At 34.4% G+C, this 14,484-nt stretch overlaps 1 protein-coding gene across 3 annotated transcripts; it reads left to right on the plus strand.

Moving 5' to 3' along the window:
* Positions 1-11,627, plus strand: LOC143444129 (uncharacterized). Of its 3 annotated transcripts, none has more exons than XM_076943255.1 (10): positions 1-108; positions 451-483; positions 7,739-8,014; positions 8,329-8,499; positions 8,583-8,705; positions 9,052-9,172; positions 9,315-9,475; positions 9,602-10,840; positions 11,078-11,218; positions 11,369-11,627. In XM_076943255.1, exons 3-8 carry the CDS (start codon positions 7,776-7,778, stop codon positions 9,756-9,758), a joined length of 972 nt encoding a protein of 323 aa, XP_076799370.1. In that variant the 5' UTR covers positions 1-108; positions 451-483; positions 7,739-7,775; the 3' UTR covers positions 9,759-10,840; positions 11,078-11,218; positions 11,369-11,627. The 3 variants fall into 3 exon arrangements, with proteins under 3 accessions (XP_076799370.1, XP_076799372.1, XP_076799371.1); XM_076943257.1 differs by having other exon boundaries at positions 11,374-11,627; XM_076943256.1 differs by lacking the exon at positions 451-483 and having other exon boundaries at positions 89-108.
* The last annotated feature ends 2,857 nt before the right edge of the window (positions 11,628-14,484 follow it).

The raw sequence follows: 14,484 nt of genomic DNA on the forward strand, positions 1-14,484 counted from the left end.
TGCCTGTTCAAGCAAATGTTAATATATCAGCATAGACCTTAGTTGGTTATATAAACTATAAAGGATGGGTCAAGGGACACATTTCTGTATAAGTAACGAAAAAGCCAGGTGAGATTTTTTTCTTATTCTCTTTAATGCATTCCAATTTCAGACAAAAAAGGAATAAATTGTCTGGTTCGTTGTTAAAGTCATAGCAACCATAATAACACATTACAAGCAACAACTGATAATGAGTTAGCGTACATGTATGCAGTAAAAATTCTCAGAAAGGGATAATTTTATACAAAAAAAAGTCGTCTGTGATTGACTGGATTATATCTTGATATTAACTTTGCAGTGTGACAAGGGGCTTATACTTATAGTTAGCCCGCGTTGCGTTAGCCCCACTTGCGGGCGTTTTTTATTAGTTTGCAAGTTAAAGTATTAAATTGAACAATGTTAAATCCGCAGGCGAGAAACCTCTGTGTGGATTAAACTTACAAGGTTCGTTTTGTATATAAATTGTTTTTTCATAAAATGTGTAAATATTACTGGTTTTGTCTATCTATGTAATGTATTTTGCTGCATTTATCTCATACTACTGTAGGTTGTGTATACAATGCATGTTACAAACACATTATACAAACACAATCTATATACAATAACGTGTAGCTAACCTAACCTATTCCTAACATCAATGAATTAAAGAGAGCGACTATTTCACCGTAGTAGGTCACGCAGCCCGTTGTTAAAGATAGGCGGTTAGGTTACGAGATTGGGTGTGCAGAAAGTTGATTTTAGCTATTTAAGATTTTAATGAAGTTAGATTTAGGTTAGAAGGTACATTTAGGTTGCTATGTTTCAACAAGTAAGTTATGTTAACAAGAAACTGTGAAAACTAGCTTTGAACGCACGATTTTTGCGGTGAAATAATGGCAGCCTAAATTAAATTAAATATAACAAGTTTATAATATAAACGTTAACGTACATTCATATAAGATTTGTCGTGATGTTAAACTGCAATGTACGACGTTGAAAAACATAACACCAAATATGAAAAACGCGTTATGTTAACATGGCAACCCCCAACATAGCGGAAAAATTTGTATTCCTAACCATAACGAGGAAATAAAATCTTATCAAGCATGATGCTTCAAGATCTTTAAATTTGTTTAGCAGAATGTGTATATATGCCAAAAGTTGATTTTAATTATATGTTTAAATAGCTTTTAATTGAACTTAGACTTACATTAGAAGGAAGATTTAAATTGGGTTTAGCTTATTATGATGCTAATTTAAATTAAGTCAATATAAAATCTTAAAAATAGCTTCGAACGAACGATTTTTCGAGTTAAATAGTGATTTTAATCGATTTTTTGTTATTGCATTCCATTGGGAACAAACTAATCACAGAATATGTCTAGCAATTTTTTTCCTTCAGTTTCGCATAGGCTAGTAAAGTCTCTCACCCACAGGCCAAGTGTGATGTTACAAATAACCGGCTTTGCATAGAACTCGGTTTTTTCTATTGTAAGGTAAAATCATCGCCAAAAAATGTAATTTCAAATTGGGCCTGAAAAATTCCAACAAAAAGATATTTTCACTTATTTTTCTATAATTAATTCAATGCTGCTGGTCTCATCTATTCAGTCATTGTTTTATCTCAACGCTTCTTTTTCCGGGATGATCGCCTATTAGCCTTTTGATGGAATAAATATGAGCTGACAGCTTCAGCGCTCAGGAGTTCTGTGCTTTTCGTATATATAGATGCACTATAGGTTGGGTACATTTGGAGCTGTAAGGCACTTATATCTACCGATATCTCTACAATCTGCATGGACAATTAAACTCAAGGACGTTCATTCGACATTCGTAGAAATCGAAATGATATTAAATTTTAAACATTTTAGTCCCTTATATTTGGTTGCTAAGACCGTAGACAAAGAATCGTTGCTCTTAAGCATAGAGCCTACAAATGAAATTTCGCTTGCAAAAGCCGTTCCAAAAGTTGAACGCAATAACAAAAAGAATGGAAAATGGAAGATCAATAAAAGGAAAGATAATCGTACTACCGTGCTGTGCTAGATTCACCATCAATTGTTTACTGATTCATTTGTCGCGGATACTCTTTTTTTTATTCAGGTTTGACAATGGCTGAATTTCTATCATGTGGTTTTCTGCGATAAACTGTAGTTAGTATTGCATGTTTTTCATTGACTTCCCATCCATATTTGTCAGTTTCAGACTTGGATCAGTTGCATGTACTCCCAAAGCTTTTGATGTTATCTGAAGTTTCTTACGAATAAATTGAGGAATGAGGTTACCCAATTAGGCTGACTTTCATATTTGAAATATGGCTGTCGCTATTTCGCGAGTTTCGAAAAATAGTTGCATGTTCAAAAATGTTTTTTTTACAGCTTTTTGTTAATCTTGCTTAAATATTAAAATTAACTTATACGGTAGCAACCTGAACCTAACCTAATTCTACCTTTCAATTCAAAGTTAACTTCAGTTCAACCTTAAAAAGATAAAATCAATTTTTTGTATATACAGTCGACTCCGCTTAATTCGGACACTTTGGTTCCGCTCACTTTTGGCCGAATTAAGCGGAGAAACGGCTTTGTCCGAATTAAGCGGAAAATCAATTGTTCGTTTCATGGTCATGCGTAAAGGCAGACAATGCATTTAAAATACTGTACTGTTGCGTAATATATGAATTGCAGCTGGGCTATACTGCAGTAATTGGCACTGATGGCTTAAAACGTCTTCGTTTACTTTAGTGAGCAATTTCACTTTTTCTGCTAAACTTTGCTGTACCATTCTGTTCTACAAGATAGACGCAATTGTACCGAAGTAAAAGCGACTATGAAATTGGCACGGCCTTATATGAGTTCATTGTCGATTGTTACTGCATCGATCGTCATTGTTTCACCATAATCACTCATAATACAATTGCATCTTGTGTTAAAACGAACTAAGTACTGTTTATTGTGTCGTAACCTAACGATAGGAATTGCCAACCCGTGTCCGAATTAAGCGGAGAATTGTCCGAATTAACAGGAGTTTTTTACGTTCAATTTTTACTTTTGTTCCGTTCCGGAGCATTTTGGCCGAATAAAGCGGTTGTCCGGGTTATCCGGTGTCCGAATTAAGCGGATTAGACTTGTACCTCATTCTTCCTAGCAAACTGTCTATACTCTATATCTACAACAACGGGCTACGTTACCTTATACTTATAGGGCGAAATACCTGTGGTCGCTTTCGAATATTGGCTTAAGTTTTACAATTGACCTAGTTGAATCGTTCTGGATCGAGCTGTCGGTTAGATAAAGTGAAGGGCAAATCCAAAAACAAAATTTAATCGAAAAATAGCTGTCAGTAAGTATATACTTGAGCTATAAAATTTTTTAATAATATGTAATCGTTAAGCAGTTATTGCAGAAAATGTGCGGCAAATTTCCTGCTAAATATGATTAAGGTTGCAAAGATTGTAACTTCACATGCGTCATGGTTGACGTTTGAATTAAGTGTGGTACTAATGGAAGGGTAGCTACTGGCTGAGCTCTTTGCATGGAACAATATCACGCAGGGAGGCGATTAGTTGCGGTTGACGCCTAGTTTCAGCATAAAAATGTCACCTGTGACATTTGACATTTCATTTACTAAGTGAATTCAACAATAGCGGATTCATTCTCGAAGTGGGTGGGCCTAATGGAGTATTTAGTATCGCTTTGAGGAGGTCACATTTTGGAAAGGTTGATTAAAATTCCTCTTTTTACCCCGTATTAAATAGATGTTTGCGTTATGATGATAAGTTCGCTTTAACCATAGACTCTCTATAGTCTTTTATACTAATATACTTAAATACGTATATAATCTAATCTTTAACAATATCTGTTACTTGTTGCCCACAAACACATTCTATTCACACGCACTACTACTGACCAGATCACTAGAGTCTTGCAGTTTGTTTTTACACTGTGAAGTCGTAATTGCCGCCACGTATGTCATAATCAGCTGAAAATTTGCGTTTTTCGGGACATAGGCCTACTGTGTTTGGCAATAACTGCTTAGCGTTTAACTATTACTGAAAATCTTTTTTCAGCTATACTGACTGACAATATGTTATTCTAGGATTTTAGTTGAACTTGTTTTTACATTCGTCTTTCATTACTTAACCGACCAGTACCCGGTTATTATGAATGAGTCAAATAGCGGAGTTGATCGCAAGTTGACAATTTTAATGTGGGCTAGATAGCACCTGTATGCAAGTTAGTCACCTACTCGGTGTTGTCGCTATAAACATTCAAAAAACTGATCATTTTTGTTTTCGTAAAGGTAGTGCTAAATTTTGAGAATACCATATTTTTTCTGAACTGAACGTCAGTGGCTTTTTGTGCGACACAAAAAGTCAAAAATGGCAGAGGTTACAATTAATTATATCAGCTTTCCCACTTTTGTTTAAGTTCTGTGGCATAAATCAACAGAGCTAACCACAAATAAGCCACACGACCTCGCAAACCACGTTGAAAAGCGCTGCTTTTAAATCCATTTTCTAAAACTCTATATATATATGTGTGTGTGTGGGTTTGTTAACATCTCTCTATATACACCTACATAAGCACAAAATTTATTCTCAATTTCAAACAAATTTCAAATTAGTATACACATATATAAAAAGTTTGGTGGTTCAAGTGCGAAATTGACTGCAGTAATTTTTACTTTTCCCGCTTCTATTGAACTGCAATCCTTCTAAGGTTAACCTTTTGAACGTTTGCCACCAATCCTTTGCACGTGCATCTCATATTTCATTTGGGTGTTGGTTGACCTCGAAGGTTAACTTTAAAAGTCTGCTCTGTCTGGCTAGCTTTCGACACTTTAGAAATTTCTTTTAAAGCTATGTGGATTTTAGGAAAGTTCAATTCCCCCTAAGCAAAGTTTATGCGCATCCACAACCAGGTTATTTTGCAGATTTGCTCTTCCAGATTTCGTTTATTTTACCGGCAGTAAGCCTGCTATGCAGATATTCACATGTAATCCACAACTAGATAACAGCAGGAAGTTAGTCAAAATTTGTGAAAATTTGCGAAATTATTGAATTAATAAAATATCTTAGGCTGTTTGTGTTGGTTCCTACTCCTAAAGTACTGAAAGTAGCTTTTGAAGTTGAATAGCTCACAAATTATAACGGTTAAGCCATCACAACTTGAAAAAGGTACTTAATTTCTTAAAATTACTATAGTATCTCAGTCTTCCATTTTGTGGTTATTACGTATTAACGTTTGAATGATTTTATAGGAATATTGACTGCCAAATAGCTTTGTATTTTTGTTGCTTTCTACCCTTTTGACTACACTATTATACATTCCTATATGATCAGACTACTTTGCTATATATAAAGAGTTGAATTATTTCTATAAAGCGTTTTTAAAATTTTAACTTCATTAGCAATACCATGCTTGATTTAGCAATTTTCACGTTTCTATTAAGCATAAATTATTAATATGACAGTTGCAGACATCGATGAAAAAGTCTATTTCTCTTTTTCTGTCACAACACTTATTCATGCTTGTCAGCTATATTATAGCTTATAAGGTTTGTTTCAAAAGAAGTGACAAGCTTGCGTATTCTTGCTTGTAATTTATGTTTTCGTGTCAAATCAATCGAGAATACTCTATGCGACAAAATTATTCATGTACTGTTAAAAACGCAGGTTTTTGTTGATTGTTTAGCAAAGATACTGGGGTTTAACTGATTAAAATCCTTTTTAAATTAATCTGGTCTTACCGAAAAGTACTAACTTTGCTAAAGTGTCAGATAAGTCTGAGTTAAACATCAATTGGTTATACAGTAGTTATCGCATGTTTGTGACCAACTTATATTTTAAACACCTGTTAAACAGATAAACAAAATTCATTCTATTATCAGCGTAACATTTACTGTTTATGTCTTAAAATCCAAGCGTTAAAAGTTACGGTGTAGTTAATTGTATAAAACAATGCTACAGAAACAAACTACCAGAAAAATTTCGGCAATAGACTGTACTTGAAAACAATTGCACAGCAATTGTGGAGTTTCATATACTGCAGTATATCTACACAAATATTTTAGAAAGTCTGATGAATGCAGCAGTAGTATAGATTTCTAGAGCGGTGGTAGCATATACCAGCATAGGGTTAATTTTTTTCTTCTCACAGATCACATTAATTATTAAAGTCTATATCAATTATGCCAATCAATCTCAGCCGTGCTTCGACACCATGCAAGAAATTCTAACTCCATTTAGGCAAATCTTTCTAAGTATTCTTGAAGTCTTTAATTGTTATTACTGAATTGCTATACGTGCATCGAAATGTGAAATTCAGTACTTCTTAACCTGTGAAAATTGGCTGTATAATGTTACATGAATGACGAAAGTCTCTTCTGCTGATGCTAAATTGACTTTGACGAACACCCGCAAGTTAAGTATTTCAAAAATGTTGAGGTGACGTAACGCAGAGTGCCCATTACGGCCAAATAATTGCTGAAAATTATTACCATGAACAGCGAAGCCGAGTTTATAGTACATGTAAGGGCATTGTAATAATAATATACATGCAACAATTGTAGACTGATACGCGAATAACGTTTTGCGGTTTCAATAACACAGATCCCATTACTGGTTAATCTGAATTATTTTGATGTAAGTTTTAACGAGATTTTGATTCTTAGCCAGAATGGGATCTTTGAGAGTTATCATTGGATAGTAAAAATTGCACGGCGAGGGCTGATAATCACATGAGCGACGCCTAACCCAGAAAGTTATGATGGAACTTACGAATTTAAAGATGATGGCAAATGAGTGTTGTTTTGCAACACACCGCTATGTCACTTCACGTAGCGCAAACATACGCAGTTAAGGCGAGTTAAGTCGATTATACTTTTGAAGTAGTAGAATCCATTAATGTATGTGTTTTTTTGGTGGGTGCTTAAGGCGATTGGTAAACAATAGTACAGCGTAGACGACTAATCGTATTCGACGGCATTAAGTTTCTTGATCAGAAAACAGCGACTTAATACAGATATAATCCTTTACCGCAAATTAAATTCTTACGGGTAATCTCGTGTTGAACCGATTCATTTGCCATGCTTAGTGCGCAATGTTTGACGTTTGAGTAGGTTCAAACCAGCAAAGTTGAAATTCCAGGGAATTAAACTGAAGTGCTTCTAAACACGAATACATGCACCAGTGCATATCGATGATGGATGAGGCATTAAGATAACTTGGACATTTTTGACAGTTCCCAGCATTAACATAAATTCTAATTACAACGCTGCTATGAAACATTTATAAGGGAAAGGCATAAATTTTTTTTCATTCAATATATACTCATGAAGAAATAATCACCAATAACTGCTCGAGAATAATTTCAAGTATAAGTACAGAAAATCTAAGGAAAGAGTTTGAAGTAAATTTATCACAGATGATAGTTTTGTATTCAGCACCAAATTGTTCAGCCTGTTAAGTTCAGATGCTGTATCGAAGTACATTAAGTAGCCTAATCTATATAATGGTATTAGGCAAACAACAGAAAACCAATATTGTTATAAAGTTAGTTTAGCAGTCCGATGAGAAACACGTAGCCTGTATTCAATTGCGAAGGGAGTAACGCCAATTACGTTAATTTTTTAATTAGACTGGTGTAAAGTTAATTATATACGCAACAATGTAGGATTTATTCGTACTTAGGTTATATGTATCTACGTTGATATTTTATAGGAAGGCATCCGGTATATACTACTAAGTGTGTGATACAATGGCCAGTTCGATGACTGACAAAGTAATAGAATGCAAAGCATGTGGAAAGTATTTTGTGATATGCGAAGGCCACATGTACCAGGACCCGAACTTCAGATCTAAGAAGAAACAAATACCACAGAAGCAAATGAAAGAACCGAAACAAAAAACCGAACCAAGTTACAGTGTGAAGCTTCTTCGATCTTTTCTTGCGCCACGAACCTGGGTTGTATCACCAGACGTCCGGAAAACTTATCAGTAAGAAAGGCAAATTTATTCGATTCCTATTTCCTATGATTGTGATTTTAACTACGGTACATGCAGGTGCATGTACGCTATAGTATTCGGGATGCTGTTTTAAAATTAAAGACGAAAACGTTGACCAGTTGTTTCATGGATAATTAAGTTCAGTTTTCTATCTCACTGTTCCAAGGTATTCAGGGAACAATATTGAAATAATAATTCATATAAAACTTGACGCTTGATAGACCGACGCTTTACTGTGGGTTTTGTTCGAATAAGGCACTTTCCGGATGCATGAGCAATGAAATAACACAACTTTAAATTTCAAGGACGCTCGACCTTCGCAAATCTAAGCTAAAAACAATTCCAGCCAACTCGACTCTGTTAAATCAACTACAAGCTCTGAGATTAAATAACAACGAATCTCTTGAAGATGTCAGTTTAATCGGTCAACTAAAAGAACTACGCGTTCTTGTACTGAAGAGTTGTGACGTCAAAAAGTAAGCCATTGTTTGCTAACGCCCACAATGTCAGCTTACCGCTGCAGCAAATCTGATATTGTAAAATTTTTTCGGTTGGGCAGGTTCTCCAGTACCGGAATCACGGAAAGTCTTTTGCTTGCATTGGAGCTCGGCAATAATCCCAATCTCAATGATTTTGCAGACATCAGACTGCTGTATCGACTACAATACTTAAACATAGGCGGGTATGCCGTGTTTTGCAAGCTCAAGTGTTACCGGATTAGTTTGAACGTTAAAAAATGCATGGAAAACTACTAATTTTTTTTAAGAGTCACAAGAGACAGAGTCTTCGTTATTGTTGGTCGTTTTAGTATGAGCTACCTTAGTCCCTCACTTTGGTATAGTCCAATCTGCGTAGAATGAAAGTATCAAAAGTCCACTAAAATTTTTTGGCAATTTTTTCAATTTCGTAATAGCCTACTAGTGACCAGGCAGTCAAAAGTATCCAAAGACTTGAGATTTTTTAACGTGCTATTTCTTGTATGATGAATTTATTCTGGTATAAGCCTTCTTACTGTTTTTTATGAAAAGTTGCCAGCTCCGAAAAATGCCTGAAGAAGTATTACATCTGCGAAGACTCCGTGTGTTGGTTTTGGATGACAATCCTTTTGAAGTCATTGTCAGTGATTTTTCCTATCTGGAAAAACTGCAAGTAAGGAAATCTCTGACTTTTTATTCCCCAATGTATACCGAATAGACACGAAGTAACAAAAACGCCTCGCTATACAGCTTCATGTTGAGAAAGATGTCTAAAATCTCAAATGAGCACACACTTGTAAAATTAACTTTTCAAGGTGCTGTTGATGAAAAACTGTAATTTGTGTGAAATACCTTCAAACGTATTTGGTATCCAGCAACTCAAATACCTTTCAATCGAACAAAACAATATATCAATGGTACCAAGTACGGTCGTAAAACTTGTCGGACTGGAAGTTTTAAATATTTATGGAAACAGGTAAGGTAGTTTTAATATTAAAGAGCATCATAAACTGAAGAAACTGATCAAGAAATTTTGCTAAAAATGTTAGTAACTATATGTAATTTACGCTTTTTGGGCTATTTTATAACTGCATGATTTCAGGGGGATTCGAATCTCTAACAAAACTTCCAAATGTTTGTCGCTGAAACGGATTAACGTTGATCTGAACTTTTCATTAAAATCATTGCCGAAGAAACTTAAGAAGCTGATAAAAGTTTGGACGGATGCTCCCAGCATTTGGTGGAAGCAAATTAATTGATTCTATTTTTGATTTAATACATTCATTTCAAAAAAGTCTGCTTCTACGTTATATTCTAACGCTTCCGTTTTATCCCAGTCGGAAATTATACCAGATTATGTATGGCCAATTGATCACTTATGTCTGATTATAACAGATTATGTATGTAATATGTTTGTTAGTAAGAAAGAGTTACATAATCTTACATATATCCTAGTTTATCATAAACAGCCCATCGATGGTTCATGGTACCTTTCTAAACCTTGCGTCAAGTAAGATTTTCTTGCATAATGTTGGTATAAAAATCGAAATTTTTTATGTAGGCCTACGTTTTATCAAAAATATTGTATTGTTATTTACGTATCCTTTTACCAAACTTAAAAGACCTTATTTCTGCATGTCATTGTAAGCCTACCAGGTAATTGGAAACAATTAATTGTATATGGACTATAGGTGATTACCAACATTGTAGGTGTGAAAATTGTAAGCTATGATATGATAATGATCACACAGTAGGTACTGTATTGTAATGATAATTGTGGTGGTTCGATATTACAATAAGTCGCGATAAAATGCAAGGCGCAAGTAGAACAATTAACCGGTTAACTTAATTATAAATTATTATTATAAGATGGAACGTACATTTTCGAAATTTTATGTAAAAACGCAAAATTGTTCCTTTTGGAATCATTTGTAGTTATAAAACCGAACTCACTGCCACGCTTTCAACAGCTCGTACACAATATTCATTTTCAACATGGCGACCAAATCGCAAACCACTATAGTTGTTCTCTTTACGCCGAAGAGTAACTACGTCATCACTCTACCCATAGTTCTACCAATGAGGTCTTTCCCACTGACCAATCGCGTGGCATTGATTTATTCCGCGCTTTTTTTACGAAATCTAGCCTCATGGGAATTCTTTTTCTTTGTTTTGAATTCCTGTCCTTAGATCTGATGAGCCGTGACTTGTTTGCTAGTGTTAGTTAGCGCTAATGCTTGTAAGTTAACCCCCAGTTCTTTGTGTTAGCAAATCAGTTTAATCCCAGCCAATTTTAGTATGAATTGGAAGTTATTTAGCTGCAATGTATTGTGTCAGTCAAGTGAGTACATAGGCCTAAGTATTAATTGTTGTGTATGACTATACGCAGGTAATACAAATATTGTTTAGTTGGCATTACTGAGACATTTTTGTGAGGTTTTGTAATCTTGTAGCATGTAACTCGCTAACAGGAGAAACAAAACATCACAAAAATATCATTTTACCCGAAGCAAACTTTTTTGTGTTAACTCATTTAGATTAACGAGACTTAGACTACCTGTTCCATTATTTTTATTAGATTTGTATGAAAAGTGCTGCCGATTAGCGTATACTACGCAGCAGTGCTCAACCAGTGCGCTGTCCAGTGAGCCAGATGAGGAATGTAACCAAAATACAAGATCACTATTAGCCTAAGTCTTGTACGAACTGATGATGAAAGGTAAATACTTTTCCATTTACTGTTATCATTGCTGAAAATTGCTGGCATTCATTCTTGGTTCGTGTGTGTTTATTGTAGATGTTTGAAAATGTGTAATGTTTTAGTCTATGCTAAACCTAATGTCAATGTTTAACACCAATTTGTATTTAGTGAAGTGGGAGATTGGGATGGTTTGAGGGCAAAGAGGGCTGCAGTAGACTGCTGTGACAATATCCTAACGACCAAAAGAGCCGCATTAGAGTGTAACATTTCTGACATTTTGCCAGAGGACAAGTCTTGCAGCAGTGGGGAAGAAATACCTATAAAGAATTCCTATTTTACTTCGTATTTTATCTTCGTTTCATTTTCTAATTTCCTGCGTTCTTGCTTTTGTCAAGTAAAACTTTCAATAAATGTCATTTAAAACGTATACGTTGCATTAAACCGCAAATGATCGTAGCTATTAGTAATGTTACTGAAAGGGTTTTATGTCAGATAAAGACTAGGCCCAGAGAAAAATATAAGATAATTTTTCTCAGGCTCTTGCATGGTTATATAAGGCTTATCATCGGTCGCCATACTTGGGCCAAGCATTGCCCATTGTCAAATTTCCTGACCTCTTTCTAACATATATCTGTGGTTGTTGAATGGCGGACGTACTTTGGGCCAACTTTGTTCCTAACATGTGCGGTAGATATCACATAGTTAGGCCAAAGATAAATTTCTGACTGGGATGCAGCGCTTTGTAAGTTATGATTGTCTATAACTAAGCAAGGACTGAAAGGTCATTTATGAAAATATAGACGCGCTTTACCTTATCGAAATTTTTGAACAAAATTTAACAGTTATGCTCGGAATTGATTGTTTCAGTTTACCAAAATATTTCAAAAGTGAAACACTGATTAACAAAATTTGATTTTTAACAATTTTCAGACAGGTTATCTTGGCGATAATGTAACTTAGTTAGCCTCATCTACTGTTCGTATCCGAGAAATCTACTTACGAATCGAATTGCTTAAATCTGAATTTCTGGTTAAATGGAGACAACTTCAACATCTTCGAATGCAAAAGAGACATCAAAAAATAGCTGCACAAACATAATCTGATGCTGTAAGGCTTAAGCTGAGATTTAGCAGGTGATATACGATACAACAGCTACAAAATTGCTTAATATGAAACTAATATAGTTTCCCAATATTGCGGCAGTAATATTATACAGATAATAATTAATGTTGCTGTTTTGGCGCAATGATTTTTACTAACTCATTTTAATTTTGTGCTCAGGGTATATATATATAAGTTATATGATGATGATTGTGTCACAGACTTAGTTTTCGAACAACGTTTATGACCGGACTTGGGCATTATACGTTGTGGTTAGCACATAGCTTTAATAACAACTTCCAAGCAGTTTCCTACACGATATAGCTTATTAAAATATTTCAAAAAATAGCCAGTTTCCACCCTTTAATGTGTTGAAGAGTTTGCAGCATTACAAAAAAAATAAAGACATAATGAAACAAATTAATATTTCAGGAAAAATATTAACTTAAAGATAATTTTTTGAGCGTATCAAATATGGAGATTGACCTTGGATTATGCTTAGCAGTCTGTAATTTTCAGGCTCAATTAACTCAACATGTTCAAATTATCGAATACACAAAGCAAGATTGTATTAAAAAAAGAATGCAGGAAGAATATTAAAATACAGTAATTACCGAGAAGGATGTAAAAATAATTGACAGAGAGCATTTGCAGAAATAGAGATACCTAGTCTCTATATTAGTGAATAAACATAGCTGGTTATTAAAGCTTGGAGTATGCTTATGTTTTCACAAAAATCGCGGCTGGGTATGCTAATATAAAGAGAATACATGACAAAACATGTATTGTATATTATTTTATTAGGTGGCATAATGCTGCTACAAACAAATCAATAGGTGAGAAATAAGCAATTCTACCCTTGTAAAAGCTCGCTTTGACCCTTATTGTATTTTTTCGATTAATGAAAAAGCTTCAAATAATTTTGGAAATAGTTTTTTTTAAACTGTGTTAACTTATTTCAGTTAAGCATAAAATTTAGGCCTACCCATTAGGATGTACGATAAATAGATGAAATAAAAGATATCGGTAATTTTAATTACGATTAATTATATTTATTACTTTATCTATTTATTATTCATTTATATTATTATTATATTTATTGATAACTTAAAGTTATGTATTTATATAAGGTAACGGAATAATAATGATTATACGTATTAGAATATCAATATTTTTTATTCATATATTATAGGGGTCTGGGGTTCTTTACGACCTTTCTTTTTGTCTTCTTTTTTTGTCTGTTCTTTATGGCTTAGTCTCGGTGAACCACCATTTTTCTGGGAGATGTAGGGTTTTTCGTTTGGGCAACTTTCACGAGGCTGCTTATGTTGTGTTCTCCCTCTATATAGCAAAATATTTTTTAATTGATTTATTATTATTATTGAATAATTTTTTTTTATCATTTACAGTATCACTATTTATGAATTGAATATTAGGTACGATTGTTTGATATTACGATTGAACTCGGCTCGTCATCCGACTGGTTAGAGCGTTGGCATCGCAACAAATGCGGCATGTGCTTCGTGTTCTATATTCAGTGACACCACACCGTTGTGATGCACTTGGGCAATGTATTTACTACACTTGCTCCAGTTCCGTAGACCTGGTGAATATTTCTAAGTTCGGGCAATACTATAAGTTATAACAAATCAGAATAACAAAATAAAAATGTGTGTCAATCGGAACATGCGTAAAGACTACCGCGGTAACCGGCGCTTGATGTTAGGTTTAGGCCCCTTTGTCGAGTATAGGCAGGACTTAAGCTAGGATATAGCCTAAATTAAAGGCAGCTTCTATTTCATTGGCAGCCGGTAAACGAATTTGAAAAAACTACTTCGGTAAACGGCTAGCCGGCTACGCTATTGGTGTTTTCTTACTTCAGTATAAAGTAAAAGTATAAATTAGGAAAATTTAAACAACCAAAATTCAGAATGATCTTTCGAAACCTTATCTAGTCTGGCATAATGACTACTCTATTATATATCAATCGACAGTTAAAGTGTTTATCGAAAAACAATTTTATAAACTTCAATCAATAACTAGAAAACACTTTTGCGAGAAATGATGTAATGGCATTAAAAAATACCACGTAGACCGCTACAGGTATATGGCAACCGGTGAAGCAGATACTTATTTTATTGGCGCCGTTTACCGAAGTTGGAAAATACGAATACGATAAACGG

The sequence above is a fragment of the Clavelina lepadiformis genome, chromosome 1 (genome assembly GCF_947623445.1).
Source record: "Clavelina lepadiformis chromosome 1, kaClaLepa1.1, whole genome shotgun sequence".
Lineage (NCBI taxonomy): Eukaryota > Metazoa > Chordata > Ascidiacea > Aplousobranchia > Clavelinidae > Clavelina > Clavelina lepadiformis.